This window comes from Pantherophis guttatus, chromosome 5, assembly GCF_059756535.1.
Source record: "Pantherophis guttatus breed Tessera chromosome 5, ASM5975653v1, whole genome shotgun sequence".
Lineage (NCBI taxonomy): Eukaryota > Metazoa > Chordata > Lepidosauria > Squamata > Colubridae > Pantherophis > Pantherophis guttatus.
Window position 1 is genome coordinate 27280649 of NC_142067.1, and position 21993 is coordinate 27302641.

Here is a 21993-nt window from a genome sequence, read left to right on the forward strand (position 1 = left end):
AGGTTCATTGGCTGTGGTTTCAAACCATCCTAATCTTCGGAGTATGAAAAATAAAGGTGAATGTGAACTGTTGGTACAAGAACACAAACTTGGTTTAATGACAAAACAGAATTGCATTTAACTGTTGAATATAAGTAACAGCTAACATTTATAGCAAGAGAGTTGTTCCAATGTGTCCTATAATCTGAGTCTAGAAATTAAATCAAAGATAGATTTGAAGCCTACGAACGCTATAAATTCATGTTATTCCTGACCCTAATATCTTCTTATTGCTCACTCTATCAAACCAATCTAATAATTTCCAAGTCTAGTACAGGGTTTACTGATAATACCTAGTAACTTATTTGGTGTATAACTAGATCAGTTTGTCCCTTTTTAAAAAATGGAATAATTACATGCTCACCTCTTTATAGATATTAGTCATAAGCTCTACAGTATATGTTCAAAAAGGAATAGAAAAGTTGGGAGCACACCATTTAATATTAAATTCAAGAGGTATAAAATCTCAAATGACGCTTTCCCTGTATTTTGACTGTATTATGAAGTTAGTTGTTTCTGAATAGCTAGGACGCAATGGAATACTAAAAATGGCTCCATTGAGGAGACTGTAAGTCAATGGTCTGCTACAGATTTTAGAGCCATGGGAGCCAAAGAAAAGCTATCTTTGCCCAAACTGCAGTCTGAAGCCTTCAAAAGAACATTGAGTTTGCATATTTCCTTTCTTAATTGCTGCTTGAAATTGCTTATTAGTGAAATTTTGTACATTAGGAACTTTTTTTTAAAAAAAAAGCAAATTTCATTATACTAGATAAATTTCCTTCTATCTTTGGTGAAATAATTTTATGTAAATTTAAGGAATTTTAAAAATTCTTATTTTGGAATAAACAGCAAAAGCATGCTTGAAACTTTAGTTTTGGAAAGTTATAAACAGAGTAAAGTGCCTTATTTTTGAGAAATAGGATCTCAAAATTAATTACAAGAATTGTTCCTGTGGTTTGTTTAAAATTCTATAAAACATAGATGAAGATTTTGAAACTAATTTTCCCATGGGAAAATGTTGAGTAGAAAAAAACATTAGAAAGAACTCTGAATTTGAGCACTTAGAAAGAACCAGAAAAATACTAATGATTATTGTTAAAAGAAAAGAGACTAATACACAATGAAGCAAAATATGGAAGAATTTATGGAAACAATGCAATCAGAAGTTATTTTTAAGGCTGCCTGCTATCATAAAAATGTAAAATTAAAAATGCTCATTTACAATTATATGGAAAAAGATACAGCAATGGATTTACAAATTAAACTGACTGATGTCCTAGTTATTAAAAGGGACATATAATCAGAAGAATGAGGTGAATGTCTTTCTTACTTTGGATTTACAAAAGATGTGTTAAACAAATGAAGAGATTTGTTGAGAAGTGAAAAGAAATCAACTGTGGGACATTTTAAACAGATTAAATATCAAGATTCTTAAAAACAAAAGGAAAAAATGTAAAGTTGGCTTATTTGATCAAGATTAAAATATAGGTGTTGCTGTTTTTGTAGCTCTTAATGGACATCCGCTGATTAGGGTAGAATGACAAGATTTTAATATTTGTTTATGCATAAGAGATAAAATATAGGAAGGGATTTTTTTGTGGGAGCATCAGAGAAAGTGAAAAGTTATTGAAATTTTTTCTATTTGTCCAGTTAAAAAGCAGTCATTTCATTATGCATCTTCATTTTTTATTTTTCCTGTATTTTTTAGTTTGCATTAGTTTGTCTCTGTATCTGTAAACTTTTATTAAAATATTATTTTTAAAAATGAGGTTAGTACTTTATGAAAGTACTGAATTATGAACTGAATCTAGCAGGACATCTGGATGAGACCTAGATCCTGATATACAGTACAGTAAGAGTTAACTGCAAAAATGTAGTAGAAACATGACTCTTAAAACAGCAGCTGATAACTTGATTTATCCTAGTCTCTGAATCATTTTAGACTGCTTCTAATGGGTACTAGAAAGCCATAGAATTTCTCCATGTAGCACCTATGATTTGCCCTTGCAAAGTCTCTACTAAATGTTTTTTTATCCTTTCCAGATTTTAAACTGTTTTTGCTTCTGCAGATGAAATGTTAATGTACAGGGATGTCCACTACTTAGTTTTTATTACTTGTTTTATAAATTCCCTTTAGCCCTTACACATTTACAGTTAAACCTGTATTTTGATTTAATTATTGAAACTCAGGCTTTGCTGTGAAAGTGTTAAATAGATCCTGCAAAAAGTGGATTAATAATTGCTAAAATATTGGAGACAGATTAATTGCCTCTTAGGATATGAGAAGAAATTAAGGAATTATTAGGAAAATCCTTAAGAAAGGATCATCGTTAGTTTTTCACCAAACTGGAAGAAAAATCTAAGTTCAGTCTTCAAACTCTAATCTGAATTGGATGAAAAGGTGGAGGGAATTCTTAACAAGCATGTAGATGGGTACAAAAGTGGGTACAGCAACTAACAGTTTAGAAAACAAATACAATTTAAAACATCCTTGCTATGCAAAAGAAATGAACTGAAAATAACAAAATGAAATTTAACTGAATCAGATGTAAAGCTCTTGACTTAAGAAACAAATTAAATAGGCAAGGTATAGGAAAATGGCTAGCTAATAGCTTTTGTGAAAAAGATCTTGGAATACTAAATGCTTACAAACTGAGTATTGTGAAAAAGGACAAATGAAATTTTAGGTTAAATAAAAAGAATATTCTTTCCAAATCCCAGAAAATAATACTTCCACTTTATTTTGCTTTGGTTATTCCAAGGGTGAAATCCAGCAGGTTCTGACAGGTTATGGAGAACCGGTAGTGGAATTTTGAGCAGTTCAGAGAACCAGTAGCAGAAATTTTAAGTAGTTTGGAGAACTGGCAAATATCACTTCTGGCTGGCCCCAGAATGGGGTGGGAATGGAGATTTTGCAATATCCTTCCCCCAGAAGTGGGAGGGAATGGAGATTTTGCAGTATCCTTCCTTTGCCACGCCCACCAAGCCACTCACACTCACCAAGCCACGCCCACAGAACTGGTAGTAAAAAAAATTGTATTTCATCACCTATTCCATAGAATAGGTTCAGAGAATAACATGAGGACGACTAATGAATAGAATCAAATTTCCAAGAAGAAAAGCGTAAGAATTTGAAATGTTAAACCTTGAAAAGAGAAGCTTTAAATCAATTGTAACTTTATTTATTTGTTCAGGAATGATAATTGTCCAAAAATATCCAGGGAAGAATGATTTAATGTCCACTCATTAAATATATTAGTTTAGATAGAATATTGTTTACAAGATCTATACAAATCAGAAATAAAGATATTGTATGCTTTTACTCTGCCATGGGATTTTTACAAAATCAGGTAAATAGCCAGATTAATAGACCACCTTAATGAAACCAACAACTGGGCAAAAAAATTGCCATTAAAACCTATGAAGCAATAAGTCATATAGGCATATATAGTCATATAGAAAGAAGATCCAGGAAATTACTATTTGAATCATGTACAGTACATGTTAGTACCGTGTTTCTCCAAAAATAAGATCCTGTCTTATATTTTTTGAACCTTGAAATAAGTGCTTGGCCTAATTGCCATGCACTCAAAATCCCAATTGGTTTATTATCAGGGGATGTCTTATTTTGGGGGAAACAGGCTATTACTAAACTGAAATTTCAGATTTAATGCCCAATGAAGTTGTTATAAACAGAGATCGTATCACCTTCTAGGAGTTGATGAATTATAGTCTCCATGAATATGGAAAAGGTAGTCCTTGACTTACAACAGTTCATTTAATGACTGTTCAAAGTTACAAGGGCATTGAAAAAAAGTGACTTATGACCATTTTTCATACTTACAACCATTGCAGAATCCCCATGATCACATGATTAAAATTCAGATGCTTAGCATGGTTTAGCATATTTATGATAGTTGCAGTGACCTAGGGTCATGTGTGACCTTTTGGCAAGCAAAGTCAATGGGGAATCCAGATTCACTTAACCACCATGTTAACTAACTTAACTGCAGGGATTCACTTAATAGCTGTGGCAAGAAAAGTCGTAAAATGGGGCAAACTCACTTAACAAATGTTTCACTTAGCAACATAAATTTTGGGCTCAATTGTGGTCATGGTCACCTCAGTGGTGAAATGTAAAATTTGTTACTACCAGTTCTGTGGGTGTGGCTTGGGGGGGGGTAATATGACTGTGTGGGCGTGGCCAACTTTTTTTTTTTACTTTTAAAACCATTTTTTAAATTAAAATTTTTTAAAAAATGCTTTTAAAAGCCTCTGACGACCACAGGTGACTTGCCTGATCGGCAGAGGCTTTTCTTTTTTTTAAAAGCCTCTGACGATCCCAGCTGACTTGCCTGATGGGCAGAGGCTTTGTTTTTACTTTTAAAAGCATTTTTTTCGGCCGAAGAGGTTGTAGAAAAAATGCGTTTAAAAATAAAATAAAAAGCCTCTGATGATTGCGCGGCTCAGCTGGGCATGGGGGAGGGAGGGATTTTTGCTACCGGTTCTCCGAACCACCCGCCACCATTGCTACCGGATCGGGTGATCTGGTCCGAACCAGGAGCATTTCACCCCTGGTCCACCTGTATCAGCATGCCTAATAACAAATGCTGCTTGAAGCTGAGGTTTAGCCATTTCTGGAGTCAGAGGCTTCCAACTCTGTTTTAAAATATACAACTAGACAAACAAAAATCTTATATCAACTTAGAAATAAATTCTGCTCCTGTTTAAAACTTTATTCCCAACTGCTCTATGTAAGAAGTTTAGAAATTGCATAGGCAATAAGAAAAATCCACAAATAACTTCTGTATAACCAAAATAGGAGAGGCTTCCTTGTTAAATGTAATTATAGAAACTGCCATATATCCGGTATCTGAATTCATAAGTTAGGTATCTTTATGTTTAAAAAAAAGGAAGGTAACATAGGGTGTTTAAAAAATAGCTATCATGGAAGAATCAACTATTCACAATATGACTGCCATGGTGTTTCCTGATCCCTCAAATTATTAATTTGTGTAAGCAAGAGAGCATTTTTCCATACAAAGCATTCAGCTGCAGCTACACAGCATTTTCATTTTCAAATAGAGTCCATGGGAATTATTTTGAAAATAATAATATTGAAAGCCAGAGCTTACTTGTGTAGCTGCTACCCATCTATTTATTCCTTTGGAGAAAGAGAAAATCAGGTGGGACAGGAAACAGAGCCAGTGTTAGACTTGTTCATAAATATCATTTTATGTGGAAAAACTCCTTGCACTATGACTCATTTGCTGCTGTTTCCTCCAATATAGAGCAAAATGAGGCCCAAAAGGGTACAGAAGCTGTACACGTAATACTCACTACTATACCATAATTCCTCTTATATCTGATATAAGCACATTAATGTTCTTATCAATGTGGCTAAAACAATACCCCGTCCCCCATATAAAGGCAGAAAAATTCAGCAAACCTAAGAACCTTTAGGTCTGTTGAACCTTCTCCCAAGTGAAGGAGTATTAAAAAACAAAAAGGAGTGCAATGCTCAGTAACCCCAAAAGATTGCTGTCCTGAGACCAAAGGAGGGATGAAATGGAGACTCGTGAAGGAGATCGTGAACAGAATAATGGACAATTTACACAGGAACATTGCATCCCTTGCTTAAAAACTGACCTTCCACAAGTTGGTCTAAAGTGGTGATCTTCTTTGCTCCATCAATAGTGTAGATGGTTCTCACACCCTGGGGCAGATTGACGTTATCAGACAAAGTTCGGGTCAGGTCAGCCAGCAAGGCTTCATAAGATCTAAAGCGATCAGGAGATATGGCATATACAATCCCTTTGAAATATCGGTCCCCATTGCGATAGAAACGGACTTTTTTGGCTTTCTTCTCAGAGCTGAGGGTTTGGAGGGTGCGGGTTCGATAGAAACTGCAATGGGCACTATGGGTTGGGCTAGGGAGCCCATTCACCCGTGACCCTCGGCTGTACCGCTGTGCTTTGTCACGCTCATCAAAGTGTTCCAACTCCATATCTCTCCCAAAGGACATTTTTAGAGTTAATCTGGAAAAGGGGGAGAAAGAACAAAGGAGAAGCTTATCAATACAGCTATAATGAAATAATTGCTTTATTAACACAGGATAGCAAGGACTTTTCTATAACCACAGAATCTCTCCAATTCTTTCAAGAATGCTAGCAAAGAGAACCAGTGGCTAACAATAACTACTTTAGTTTTTTGGTGATCTTTTCCTCCCACTAGATACGAGTTAAAGACAACAATTTTTCTTGACTTTTTAAATAATCTATTTTTCTTCCTCCATACAACCTAATCTTTTCTCCATTACCTTTTATATTAGTATCTGAGATTATTATTAAATAGGATTTTATTTTAAAAATCTAATTGAAGGACACAAATTCCTCATTCTGTTGGGCTTATCCAGCTAATGTGATCTTGTAACATAATCAATGCACAGTTTTAATTCCAGTGATGCAGTGACTAGGTTTCTTCAAGGTAATTATTTGGTTAGCAGGAATATTAATAGGTGGTCACTTTTTTGGACTTCAAAGTAATCTTTCATAAATTAAAAAGTGAAAGTCACCTAGAAGTTGGTACATCCGGTTACTGTGATCAGTTAAGCTTGTGTAGCAAAACACAAGCCAGCAAAAAGGTTAGGACCATTTTGAGGACTCTCAAAATTTCCCGGTCAGCATGGCTATTGCTGAGAACTATGAGAATTAAAGTCCAAATGTCTATCAGGAACAGAGCTGGGGGAATCCTACCCTATACATTGTGCAGTTTTAAAATGTTGCAGTATTAATTCCTATCTCACTAATACCCAGAAGTACAATGTAGCGCTAAAAAATATCAACATCACACAATCGGGTCTCAAAATAATCCACTACACTAGTGTTCCATTCTTTTCTAAAACTTCTTTTAAAATCTGTGTTCTTTCCCATCCTGTTACACTCCATTTCTACTACAAAATGATTTTCCTTCTCCACTGAGAAGGCTACACTGCCCAATCTATTATGCATGGATAAATTTAGCATGCCAAGCTTCTGCCACTTGATCAGAATAAACATACCGAATTACAATACTGTTATTTAAATGCTGAATTTCCTGTTAGTATAATAGTCCATTAAAACGAATGACATTTTTTTCCTATACAAACCCAACTGGATAAAGCAAGGTGCCTAACACAATCTACCATCAACTCAACAGAAGCAATCATTTGCTTTCCCTTTACTGTAATTCTATTACATTGGGATTGTATTGAAGCCAAAAATGTCTTACTCAAAAATAAATTCCATGAATGAGACTTACTCATTCCCAGAATAGTATGTAACGGACTACTTCTATATTAGATTATTGAGGCTTAATATAGATAACTTCTAGGGACATTTTTATTTAGTTGTCTTAGTGCAGAACAGGGACTAGGTACACACATCAACTTGAGTGGCTACTAATTCAAAAGGCTTCCAATGGAGAATTGGTAACCTGGAGGCTTTTCCTGGACTCGCAGTTCCTGACTGAACAACAGGTGGAATCTGTGACAGCACAACTTTTGCGTCGATTCAGTTGCTGGTCTAGTTGTGGCGTTCACGAGAACAAAAATTTTTGAGGATAGCCAAACCTTGTCTATCTTCATCATCCTGAACATGGATTTCTGTCATTCATTTGGCATGCTGCTAATTTTAAAGACCCATCTGCAGCTGCCAAATATCCTGATTGGAGATGTGTGGTATTGTCACATGACACCACATTTAGAAGAAATTGATTAAATCAGGTTATTGCCTATATGGCTTGGAACTGGAGTATCTCTCAGACCACCGCCCAAACAATTTCTGCTTACCTAACTTGGGTGAACAGAGAGTGCCTTCCCCCCACTTATCAAGAGGTGAATTGGAAAGGGTGTTTTCTGGAGGGCATCTCCTCCTACAGAATAACTCATCCAAGGTAAAGGCATATCTTTTATACGTTATAGATTATATCTTTCATGACATTCTGTAGATCTGTACAAAACCGGTTTTTTGGAGGGCCTTTGGTGCCTATCCAAATTTTAGCCCCCTGGTTTTGGCACAGTATTTTTATTATTTTGTGATGTCAATCTCTCGCTATATTAATGTATTACCACTTTTATTTGTACTCAGTTTACAACCTTCAGGGTTAAGTAGTATATCACAATTATATATGTAAACTTCCTATACAGGGAGTTTTCTTTGTGCTCTTGGTCAATCTCATTTAGTAGCTAGGTTCAAACAATACATGAGCCATGATTTATTGAATGAAGCATAATTGTTTGTCAAAGCTACACAAACTATATTATGAGTTAGCACTTTGTCTGCATCAGGACATTATGATCTTATAAGTGTCTCCGTCCTGATTCCAGACAAGAGTCTTCAATATGCAGGGTTCAGCCTGGGAAGTTTTTATACAAAGCGTCACTACCATGACCCTGAACAACAGTGAGAAAATATTGACAAGCAAACATATCCTGCAGCATAGTGTCTATTCTTAGTTCACTGCAGAATGATTAATAGGACAAGACTGCAATTCTAAACATATTTACTAAGAAAGAACAGTTTTATAAGTAAACACATATAATGTCAATGCTACTTTTGGAAGAAATAGAAAAGGCAATAGCACTTAGATTTATACAGTACACCCCTCCACAGCACTCTCTGAATAGTTTACAATGTCAGCATATTGACCCCAACAATCTGAGTCTTCATTTCACCCAGCTCAAAAGGATGGAAGGCTGAGTCAACATTGAGCCTGTCAGGATCAAACTCCTGGCTGTGGGCAGTGTTTGCCTGCAATACTACTCTCTAACCCCTGCACCACCATATCATTTATTTGTTTATATCAAATATAGAAAGGAGCATGGTGGCTCGTGTGGCTAGGATTCTGGGTAGGAGATTAGAAAGCCCACGTTTGAGACTGAGTGCTGCTGTGAGGGTGTGTGTGTGCTCCTGTCCTTCGCTCTAGCTGCTGCCAGGGACATGAAAGGAGTCCCCAATTGGGCATCTCCCAGGCAACAGTGATGTCACTGGCTAATCCTTTCAACCCAGAAGCATCTCAGTCCTTCTGACATGAGTGCTATGTTATCAAATTTAGAGATTGCCCATCTCACTCACAGAGTGACTCATACCATGCTTATCTACTTGTATGAATTTTTATATCATGCTTATATGAATTTTTCAAACTCATATTTTTCTCTTATTGAATAGAAAAACATTCAAACATGCATGTTATGAAATGTTATAAAATATGTATATTCAACATGGCAGTGTCATGAAGAAAAAGCTTAGAATTCAATTCTATTCTATGCATAAATTGGCCTTGGATTCACTACAGCCTATTTCCAAATCAACAGGTAGAAAGTGAGGCTAGTAAATGCAAAAATTGCACCAAAGATATGTACATCTAGTTTGAAAGTGGTTTATCATTCTACTTTGCAATAAAAATAAGAAAAAAATTTGCAGATAAGGTCTCCTACTAATAATTAGGCAACCGTTAAATGGATGAATGGAAAAGGCAGAAAAATAGAACATACAGAATTTCAAAATATTTGTCCCAAAAAAAATCTCATTTCAGCAACATCTATTTTCAGGCACTTTATAATTATAGTTAAAACTATAGGTTTTCCTATCTTCCACATGTAGAAATTATAACCCAATTTTACTTTTAACTTTAGGTGAGAACCCAACTTAAACCCAATCACACCTTTTTTTCCCATCATACATTAAAAATATAGCAGAAACATACCATTAGATAAAATCACTGTGTAATTTGCTTCAGCTTAGCATTATATAAAGCCAGAAATTGTAATTTATAAAGCATGGCTTAGTGCTGTGTTAAATCAGCCAGTTGTAACTTATTCAATGGATGAAAGCTACAAAAAACATAAGTAACTTAATACAATGTGCAAATTATGCCATTTACTTCTCTCACAATACACATAAGCTGCATATACAAAGGTCTGGATGTGCACAGTTATTTATCATTGTGTACATCCATGGTCCACTTCTGAAGAGTGAACAAAACTATCATTGCACCAAACTGGCTCTCTTGACAATTACTCCTTGAAAATGTATCAGTAGGAACTAAAGCGGAAAAATTCCCTGTTGCTGATTTCCAGTAGTAGCATGGCATATAAAGAGCACTTTTAGCCACCAGGATACTTACTCCAGATATGACACTAGGGAATGTCCATCTATTATTCTCAATGCATTGCCCTAAAAAAACATGCAATCTGGAGTTCCTGCTAGACTCATGGCTAGAACCTTTGACTAGCTTTGGTGTATTTACTAGTTGTTGCCATTCTTGCAGCAGAAGGGACTGAAGACACTGGCTCATGCCCTTGTCATCTTTCAGACTATGCAATTTGCTCTATTTTGTGATGCTCTTAAAACCTTCAATTGGCACAGAATGTATCTACTTACTTGCTGGTCAATGCTAACTGGTTCTTGCACCTATTCTGCAAGAGCTGCACTGGTTGTATTGGGCTTTCTGGCCTAATTCATAGTGTAATGCTGGCTGTTACTTATAAAACTGATATTCTTGCTACCTTTGGGATCATCTTCTCCAAGTAGAATCTGTCCACCTTATATTATCTAGCTAGGAGACAATGCTATAGGTACTGTCCCTCAAGAGAAGGGGTTAGAATTTGTCATTCTGCGTTCTGCGCACAGTCACTCATGCCCTTGTTACCTCCCGGTTGGACTATTGTAATGCTCTCTACATGGGGCTCCCCTTGAAGAGCACTCGGAGGCTCCAACTGGTCCAGAATGCAGCCGCGCGGGTGGTTATGGGTGCAACCCGTTGCGCCCACGTGACACCCCTCCTGTGCGAGCTGCACTGGCTCCCAGTGGTCTTCCGGGTGCGATTCAAGGTGTTGGTCACCACCTTTAAAGCGCTCCATGGCACAGGACCAGGGTACCTTCGAGACGTCTTCTGCCACCAGTAGCCTCCCACCGGCCAGTCCGCTCCCACAGAGAGGGTCTCCTCAGGGTGCCATCGGCCAAGTCGGCTGGCGACACCCAGGGGGAGGAAGCAATTGAAGGCCTTCCATTTTTGCTGGATTTTGTGGGATAGGGAGTTTGGAAGAGCACACCAGATTTTTAAAGATTCTTTAAAAAAATATGGCCATCTTTAATATATGACTGTAAATCATCTAGAATCATTTGAATAGGCTACATGTAACTAATCATAAATATGTGTTATGGGAGTCGAAGAGTTCCCAACTAACATGGCAAATGGCCTCCTAAGTTGATGGGACTAGTATTCCATAATTGGTGTTACTGACTAGGAGTTCTAGATATTACGTGGAAATCAGTTTAAAAAGATTGTTTAGCTAGGGAACATAGCTCTCCAAATGTTATTAAATCATAACTCCAATGTTCAATCACTATGCCAACGAAACTAGTTCAATATTATTTTGAGGGCCACACATTCTTCATCTGTTTTATCATCTTTTTAAGTCTGATTAAAAGAACTCAATACAATTGCTACCAATAAACCCAAGATTATGATATCTTCAAATTCAGCTTGACTCCCAGAGGTTCCAGCCATGTAGTTTTCTTGGCAGCATTGTGAGAATAGGGCATTTTTCCAACTTTCTACTCTAGATTCAAAACTAAAACCTTTAGAGAGAACAGCAAGGCTGGAATTACAGATCATACCAATCTATAAACCATGGTTTATATATCATAATGTCTGGGTTCAAGCAAGATGGTAAATCACGGTATGAGTTAATGTACCATGTTAAGTCAGCCAAACACCATTTAGAAGTCTTGTCCTTTTACAATTGGCAGTTCATGTTGACTTAATGTGAATGTACTATTATCTTGAATTAGGCAATGAGCTATACATACTAGTACACTGGGATTCTCTATTTTTAGTTTCAAAAGTAAAACTACAATTTGAAGTCCTATCTAATCAAAGATGATAATGAGATGTAATAATAACTATGACGCAGCAGATCTGTTGTGTCTGGAGACTGAAGGGCCAGGTAAAGCCAAAGTCAAACCAGTAGTATTTTCAAATTCCGATTCAGATTATATAGAATACATATAACATTAGAAAAGCATTACAACTCTCATTTCAAGCTATAGTGCTGAAAATGTATTCTCCAAATCAAATAAAACTGAAGATTAATATTTCAGACTAATTACAGATCTGAAAAGATCATAAAAGTTATAGGGGGGAAGTCTTCTCTTTAGTATGAATCGTATCATTCAGTAGGAACTCCTAAAATGGAATCAGGATACCATTCTGCCATATCACACCTATTCATTCCTAAGATCCTGTGCATCACACGAGAAGACAAGCAACAATCCCGAATGTTCTTAAACCAGAGTTAGAACCAAAGACTTGGGCAAATTTAATCCCAAAAATAGCATTTAAAGCCAACAGGGTTTTTTAAAAAATAAATTTTTCATGTGATTTATCAGTCTTCATACCGATCACAGGTTACTGAACACACCCTGTAGAGTCTGGTACCCACCGTTCACACTCCATACAATCTATTACAGACAGATTTCACACCCTGCAAATGTGGGTGGGTGATTTCATAAATCTATCAAATGCAAACCCAAATAAATGACACAGATCAGCAACAAATCGTTCAGAGACACGGAACAATAGACAGGCATTCAAAAAACCCACATCTTCAGTTATATAACAGCATTTTTGTTTTATTTAAGGCACCCTTTAAAATGTGGCGCAAAGGCTTTAAATATAGACTAGGAAGACACGTGGACCACCTAGATTCAGGGAGAGATAATACGTTTTCCTGCTAATTAATTGGAGAAAAAAAAATATATTTTTGTACTCTCTTTTTTAAAAAAGTGTCATTATTTGCCACCATGTTACCAGATGGGACACGTTTTCCTTGTTTCTGCCTGCTCATTTCTAAAACACGCTGCAGCTATCCATGCCTAGCCTAAGTCTCCTCCCGTCAAGCTTCAGATAGGTGCAGGCACATTTTTTTTCAGCTGAATATCTTCTACAGTATCCATTCCCAGACGAAGCAATTTAAAACTGGGAATGTCTCTTCTATGGATTCAACCCCTTTGCTTCCCACAGGACCGATCCACACAATGAAATCTTCCCCTCTTTGACACAGAGGAAACCACCATCACTAACCCTCCATCTCTTTGCTTTTAAACCACCCAACCTAAAATGGTGCTAAAATTACACAGCACCCCCTCCACACTGCGGGAGGCAGGGGGAAAGAGCCCCAACCCCAGCAACCCCCTCTAAAAGCCTCGTTCTTCCAAGACACGCATCCTTAAACAATGGGGACAGGTATGCGAAACACCCACGCACGTTTTCCATACCCAAAACCTCTGCCTGGCGTTACGAGCATGAAGTTAAGGTGGAAGGAAAACCCACCCCGATTTCTGGCTGCCTTCTGCTAGGAACGGGGCGGGGAACCGCTTTGAAACTACCGCAAACGCTTACCTGTGCCTTGGAAATTTCAAGTCGTGGTCCTCTCGCCACTGCAAGCAATGGGACTTGTTTGCTGCAAAGGGGGTGGGTACCTCAAAAGACAAAGCCCAGATTCCACTGCCACCAGCAGTCCTGTGCTACCCGGCTACTTAGCTTGGCAAGTGAGGCTGCTTAACTGCCTTTGGCTTTGTTGTGCGACTCCGCCTGTCTCCTTTCTCCGCCGGCTGAATTTGCTGCTGAGCCTTTCCTACAGCTGCTTCGCCTTTCTTCTCCTGCCGCTGACGGGAGCGATTTGCATTAGCCCGTCCCTCCTGAAATGCGGTTCTTCACACCAGGCTGGGCAAATCTAGCACGCTGCATCTGCCAGAGGGCGGTGCCTGCGCCTCCGCCCTGATTCTCCCCGCTTCTCCTCGGGAGGAAATAGAGACCCCCCCCCGAGGAACCGGGAACGCGGTAAACGTTTTCCCCACCCGCTTCCCGCCCAATTGGGCCCTCTACATCATAATCGGGTTCCTGTTTGTTCAGAAGGGATTCCATTTAAATAAAACAGGTCTCACTTACTCCTAAGTAAGTGGACATTAAACCGCTACCTGCTCTTCTCTTCAAGCCTTACTTAAGGAGACGTTAACCCATGGTTAGTTTAATCATAGTTTATGCGACCCAGCTTTCTAGGTTTGCATGAGACATGGAACCAAGAAGCCCAAGGTTGGGTTAGAAAACATGCTAAGCTGTCACATACTTGGGTAGTTTGTGGTTTATTATGCTTGTGCAAAGATACTGTGTTTTACTACCATAACTATTTATTTATTTATTTATTTATTGGTTCAATTATTATGCCGCCCTTCTCCGGAGGTAGGGCGGCTTACAATGTGTTAATTAATAGCCTTCATACTTTTGTATATACCTGCTTAGTAGGGCTTTCGGGGGGGGCCACCCCAAGCGGTGTTCTTTTTCTTTTTCTTTTATACAAAGTCAGTTTATTGCCCCCTCAAACCGGGTCCTCATTTTACCTACCTCGAAAGGATGGAAGGCTGAGTCAACCTTGAGCCTGGTGAGATTTGAACTTGCAGTAATTGCAGACAGCTGGTGTTACTTAACAGTACTTTAGTCTGCTGCACCACCAAGGCTTTAGGCCATGATTTATGTATTCTTCACTTGCTCTTTTCCATATTACAGAATGCCAGCCTGCTTCAAAATACAGAGAATCGTTGGGAAAGAAGGCAACCTATCCAACAAACATTTCATGGTTTGTGACATCTAGTGGGAGAGTGAAGACACAAAGTGGGTAAATTCTTTGAATTGAATAATGTGTAATCTTTGAATAGCCCCCAACTTGTTCCAGTAAGATTAAAGAGAAAGACAAGACTCAGTTGTCAAGCTTGACTCTTAAAGTCTGGATGGACATATCTATTAGTTTTATTTTGGAAAACATGAAAGTGTTCACCATTGTCTTCAAGAACTTTTGGTTGCGCCCGCCCCCCCAATTTATAGACCAGTTTGTAGACTGGGTGTCTACAGCCCTACTGGTGTGGCCCTCTGGGCTGGTCCTTTTTTCAGGACCAACCCAGATCAACTAGATGCTGCCATCTAGTGTGATAAGCGAATAGTATCAAGTCCTGATTTAACTTTTTTTTTTTTACAGTCTATAAGATAAATAATTTGAATGTAAAGCAGAGATAATGTGAGCTTTAGGATTCCACTGAATGTGCAATTTTTGCTCCAATAAGAATTTAGTTCACAAAAAGGAAACTTGCCCAGAAATTTGAAAACAAGACAGATATGGGGTCTAAGCAGGGGTGAAATCCAGCAGGTTCTGACAGGTTCTGGGGAACCGGTAGCAGAAATTTTGAGCATTTCGGAGAACTGGTAGCGGAAATTTTGAGTAGTTCGGAGAACCGGCAAATACCATCTCTGGCTGGCCCCAGAGTGGAGTGGGAATGGAGATTTTGCAATATCCTTCCCCCAGGAGTGGGGAGGGAATGGGGATTTTGCAGTATCCTTCCCCTGGAGTTGGGTGGGAATGGAGATTTAGCAGTATCCTTCCCCTGAGTGGGGTGGGAATGGAGTTTTTGCAGTATCCTTCCCCTGGAGTGGGGTGGGAATGGAGATTTAGCAGTATCCTTCCTCTGAGTGGGGTGGGAATGGAGTTTTTGCAGTATCCTTCCCCTGCCACGCCTACCAAGCCACAACCACCAAGCCACACCACGCCCACCAAGCCACGCCCACAGAACCAGTAGTAAAAAAATTTGGATTTCACCACTAGGTCTAAGCCCCTAAACTCATTTCTCCCAGCATTTATCAAATTATCACAGCTATGATACCTCATAGTTCTGCTGCATACATTCCACTTATTTTAGAGATAAATTAGACTAGGTATACAGGTAATCCTCCACTTACAACAGTTCATTTAGTGACCATTCAAAATTACGACCGTGGTGAAAAAAGTGACTTATGACTGTTTTTCACATTTATCACCATTGAAGCATTCCCATTGTCATATGATCAAAATTCAGGTACTTGGCAATTGTTCATGCTTATGACAGTTGCAGTATCATAGGGTCACGCGATCAGCTTTTGCAATCTTTTGACAAATCAAGTCAATCAATCAATCAGAATAGAGCTGGAAGGGACCTTGAAAGTCTTCTAGTCCAGTTCCCTCAAGCTCTTGAAGGCAAGCTCTTCCACTGGTTAATTGTCCTCTCTGTTAGGAAGTTTTTCCTTCATTCCAGGTTGCTTCTCTCCTTGATTAGTTTCCATCCATTGTTTCTTGTCCTGCCCTCTGGTGCTTTTGAACCCCTCCTCTTCGTTGCAGCCTCTCAAATAAATTGAACCCCTCCTCTTCGTTGCAGCTTCTCAAATACTGGAATACTGCTATCATGTCCCACCAGTCCTTCTTTCCCTATACTAGCCAAACCCAAATCCTGCCACTGTTCTTGTTATGTTTTAGTCTCCAGGCCTTTAATCATCTTAGTTGCTCTTCTTTGAAAAAAGTGCAAAGTCTCAACATCTTTTTTTGTACTGTGGTGACCAAAACTGGATGCAACATTCCAGGTGTGGCCTTACTAAGGCTTTATAAAGTGGTACTAATACTTCACATGATTTTGGTTCTATGCCTCTGTTTATACAACCAAGGATTGTATTAGCATTTTTGGCTACTGCCACACATTGCTGACTCATGTTTAAGTGATTGTCCACTAGGACTCCAAGGTCCCTCTCACGGTTACTGTTTTTGAGCCAGGTTTCGCCTAATCTGTACATTTGTACATTTGGAAGCCAGATTCACTTAACCATGTCACTAATGTAATAAACTGCAATGGTTCACTTAACTATTGTGGCAGGAAAGGTTGTAAAATGGGGCAGAACTCACTTAACAAATGTCTCACTTAGCAACATAAATTTTGGGCTAAATTGTGATCTTAAGTCGAGGACTACCTGTATATTCCTTATTATCCCATCCTGCCTCTAGTTTATTTATTTTCCACCTTCATTGTTTTTACAAATAACTCAAGACAGCAAATATATCCAACGTATCTTCCTCCTCCTATTTCTCCTACAATAACAAGTTGTGAAGTGAGTTGAGCTGAGAGAGAATGACTGGCCTAAAGTCAGCCAGCTGGCTTTCACAGCTAAGGCAAGATTTGAAAATGAAATATAGCAATTTAATCCAAAATCTGGCTGTGTTGAAGGTGGTTAGGGAAACCTAATCCCTAACTTCAGATGCTCATTTTTTAAAATAGTGCTGATTAAATGTTTAAATCATAGACTTTTATGTGTGACTTTTTCTTAAAGGGAGCGCTGGGGCAAGGATTCTATTTTACAGATAGAGATATCTAGCTTGTCTTTTCTGCTGATGCAATTAAAAAGAGTTAGCAATTTCTCCCTTATTTCCTTATACCAATGATGGCGAACCTATGGCACATGTGCCAGAAGTGGCATGCAGATCCATCTCTCCCATTGCCCATTGCTCTCCTGGATTCCTGCCAGCTGGTCTTTGCATGCGTGGGAGTGCTAGAAACCGGAAGAGCAGTTCCCCAGCGCGCATGTGCACACCAGGAGGCTGAGCTGCTGGTTTCCTGTGTACACATGCGTGCATGCCAGCTGGCCTTCGCATGTGCGGGAGTGCTGGAAACCGGAAGACCAGATGATGAGTGTGCATGTGCATGCCGGAAACATGTGCGCTGGGGAATTGCTCTTCCGGTTCTACTCCTCCCACGTGCGCTCCTGTTTCAGCACTCGGTGTCGAAAAGGTTTGCCAACACTGCCTTATACACTCAATCTGCACATCACTTAAAGACCTACCAATATTGTATGTATGTACTTTCATTAGTTTGAGTCTTGTTTATTGTATTGTGCGAACCAAGCCTATTTGACTAGATCATCATACAGTGTATTGTTCAAACCCTGACAATAGGTTAATTCAGTATCCATGTTTCAGGGGTGGGTTCTAAAAATTTTTTACTACCGGTTCTGTAAGTGTGGCTTATTTTGTGGGTGTGGCTTGATGGTCACGTGACAATTCTTTAGGATTTAGCAGAGGTACTGGTCTACCAGGCTTTTAACTGCTTGCAGAGCTGAGTCTACTTAATTGTTTTTGGAGGCACTAGTCTACTCATTCGTTTTTGGAGGCACCGGTCTACCACCACACTGCCTTTTAACACTGATCAGCTGTAGGGCGGCCCTTTGAAGCCCCAGGGCAAGAGTTTAAACAGTTTTTTTCCTTCTAGCCGATCAGCTAGGACTTAGGAGGCAGCAATAGATTGGGGATGGGACCAAATAAAAGGTAAGAATAACGCAGGAGGGCCCAGCTCCCGAACAAAGAGAACCGGTTCGGTGACGTCATATCGTTACCGCTACCAGCTCAGCCGAACCGGGCCGAACCGGGAGGAACCCATGACTGCCATGTTTATGATCTCTGAATGCAGCCACTGGGGTCTTCCTGCTTTCTCCTATCAAGATGCTCTGCAATCATTTTAGCCCCTTCTGTGGCTTTCTCTAGTCCTCTATAATAATGAGAGTATAATGGGAGTAAGATTCAGGGATTAGGCTGACACCACAAAGAGAGGGGAAAACAAATTGAAACCCAGTTTGAATGAGTTCTGTTCCTCAGGGTCAGGATCTTATGGCCCTTTAAATGTTGTTGTGGATGCCAGTAATGAAAATTTCAGTCCAAGCATAGTTTGTGCTCAGAGTTTGGCTGGAAAAAGAAATCCTTTCTTTCACTTTCTAATCCTACCCCCGAGTATTGTGACCAGTTTGAACGCTTGGAGTCTGGGAAGAACTAGAAGAGAGGTGTCTGGAAAGGGAGGAAAAACAAAAGCAGCAATGTGTGGTTCCAAGTAAGCTCCTCCCCTTTTGTATTTACAAGGAGACAGAAGTTATAGAGTAATGCTTCCTTTCATTTCAGCAAAAGATTCTGCCTTGAAAGTCCTTCCCTAAGAAATAACAATTTTATTCTGGACCCATATGAGACCACGAACCAGAAGCAGAAAGTTTACTGCAATTTTCTCTCATGGGAGATATTTTTAATCTTTTCCACCCCAATGTTTTATAGAAATCTTCAAGAAATACTCTTTTGATTCCAATTTATATTAATACTTGTTTAGTTTTCTTAAAATGGCAAGTACTTACAATTTTATAGAATCGATTTTATAGCTGGCTTAGCTGAGTGTGTTTTATGCGGCTGGTTTACATTTAATGCTGTCACTGTGTGACTATTTCCCTGAAGGGCAGCATCTGTGAAAGAGTTTTGAAAGAAAATGCTGTGGATTATATATATATAGATATGTGGCTTTCCTAAATTATGCAGGACACGTTGATTTCATACGTTGGTATAAAGAACTCGAGCTAGAATGGGTATGGAGGAAAGGCTTCCAGGGCTTGGACCACCTTTGTTCTGGCTGTCTACTCTTTTAACAGCTGCTGAATAAATGAACATTGTTTTATGTAGCAGACAGCTATTCTGTATCCAAAATGCAGATCTAAAGCTTTGAGAGTGCTTCTTTTTCCCCTAGTTCCGTTGACAGAATTTTGGCATGTCTGTTTTCCTTATGGATCTCCTTCCTTGTTCTCTTCTTTTTATTGTAAAAGTTTGAAGAAGAATTGTCACATTACACAGAATGACCGCATAAATCAGGAGAAATATTGGCTTGCCTTTGGATGCTAAATTTTATAAAGCCAGGAATTGAAACAATAATGGCAGAAGAAAGAAAACAGACGTATCCCTAACCAAACAAGTGGATAATTTTCAGCAACTTCTAAGACCAAGCAAAGGGTTCTCTTTCTTGGAGAAATAAATTCAGCAGGAGCCTTTGTCAGAAAATACATTCCTTGGATGTAAGAAATATGTTGAAAGAGTAATTAGCTGAAGGTCTCATTACAAGCCATCTTGAATGGGTTTAGCCCAATTAAATGAATGGTAGTGGACATTACATTTGTTTCTTGGGCTAACCAAAAATACAGGTTGGATAAAATAATAAATAAAGGGTTTATTAAGAAATAGGATGGGAAAGCTTCACTGCTTCTTAAACTACATCTTGAGGAGAGAAGGAATCGGAAGTTCATTTGACTCTTAAAGCGATATTCATTTAGAAGCAAATAACAGTGACTGATCCCATCATGTATCTCTTACCAATAAGTGCAAGTAGATGTTGCAATCTCCAATATTCACTCACTCTCTTGTTAAAATATACACATATTGGCTACGTCTCTTACTATAAGTCAAAGCACAACTTGTGTGAACTTAGTCACTTGTGACTTCCTTGGTATTCTATGGCTTAACAAAGCACATATTAGCATAATGTATTAATCCACGAACATGATACCAATTATATAAATACTAGACTATATTTTACAGTGATGGTTTGCTTATTGGTTTGTTGAATTAACAAGGGGCTTCAGGGATATTTAGCATAGTAATATTTCACAATATAGTGCCAAAGCTTTCTGGTATGTCAACAGCCAGAACTCCAAGCTGGGAGGCAGATGGATGGGGTGGTGGCAATAATTTTATGAGAAACCCTGGCTGTGATTGATGAGTGGTGGCAACAATCTTAAGAGAGATCTTGGATGGGATCAAATTCTCTGCTCCCTATGTATCTAGAATGTACGTGTTTCTATTTGAAATTGAACTCTAAACGTGTTTGGTGTGCTGCTAGTATATTGCTCTCGGTAGCTGGATGTCTTTGTGAGCTTCTGCACCTTATAATCAAATTGATTTTGGATGCCCAGCCAACATTCAGCACCTTAATTATTAGTGATGTTAACCTCCATTCTCTTAGCATGAGTTCTGAAATAGTTAGGAGTTCATGGCTTTCATGACACAGGTAGTCCTCTCAGAGTTTATATCTGGCCAAACACCCAAGTTATCAAATGTTAAATCTAGTTGATTAGTTGGTTCATGGTTTCAAAACCGAGAACATTTTTATTTCATGGTTGGTTCACTTTCTGGTTAAAGTTCTCTCTAAAAGGGTTCAGATTAGTTAGGATTATCTGTACAACGTATCTAATTGGTCCAAGTCATTTCCTACAAGCACTTGGATAGTTTTTCAAGCAATTTACAGGGCAGTTTCTCCATACACTGGTTAGTTCTAGAATTCACAGATAAATGGGGGCTTAGTCTGTGAGGAGGGTTATTTAACCTAGCTTGCTCTTTGTTACTTACAATTTTACAGAAAAATCCTTCTTTTTTTTGGATTTCATTTTTACTATTGTAGAGTGCCACTTAATTGGAATTGATTTTGGAAATGTAGATTTCATCTGCATTGCAACAATTTTTTTCCCTTTTTAATATCCTTATTAAATGTGGAAATTCAACTACTACAGCCACATAATAGCAGAATGGATGCATTTATTAGTGCTAATCACAACCAAATATGTCAAATAAATTTGGTGATACAACAATAACAACAAAAGATCTATCTGAAGCGAGATGAATCTATTCAACGCACACACTGCTTACATTGAGTGAAGAAAGTTGGAAGGATATATTCTCATTTAGGATAGAGTTTAGCAATGGGCAATGTAAATTAAAGACTTATTTTGGTTCTTGCTGTTGCATTTTTCATGCTTCTCTAAATATTTTATGAACCAATTTATACTAAAACAAATTTAATTCAAAATTTTAAGATAGTTTAATATGCTATTTATATGGTTCCCCTGAATCTTTCAGGAACTTTGAAATGCTGAAGAATGGTTTTCTTTTAACACTGAGCTTAACTGTCATGACTACAGTATTATATCAGAGTAAGAGTTGAATTCTAAGAAATAATATTCCAGACCATTTGTTTTAACTAAATGACAGACTCTTTGTAAGCCATTTAAACTGTCTGACATCTTATTTGCAAACTAAGTTGCAGTATTCTTTAGTACATACTTTATTGTTTGAGTTTTTAGAATGAGAGTATAAAACATGTATAAAACAGAATACATGTATTTGTAAAAATAACCTCTACTATTAATCTTCCCATCTTCTCATCGTTCCCATCACCCGTCTCCTTCCACTTATGACTGTATGACTGTAACTTT

The 21993-nt window shown here is 38.3% G+C and overlaps 1 protein-coding gene across 2 annotated transcripts in view; it reads right to left on the reverse strand.

Annotated features, from left to right (window-relative positions):
- The window catches only part of DCLK1 (doublecortin like kinase 1), a 160872-nt gene extending 147011 nt beyond the window's left edge, over window positions 1–13861 (reverse strand). For both annotated transcript variants that reach the window (XM_034411302.3, XM_087894775.1), the window contains exons 1-2: window positions 13483–13861; window positions 5689–6077 (exon numbers count right to left, since the gene is read on the reverse strand). In XM_034411302.3, the coding sequence (XP_034267193.1) occupies window positions 5689–6064 (376 nt within the window). In that variant the 5' untranslated portion in view covers window positions 6065–6077; window positions 13483–13861. The remainder of the gene's footprint in view (window positions 1–5688; window positions 6078–13482) is intronic.
- Between the last annotated feature and the right edge of the window lie 8132 nt (window positions 13862–21993).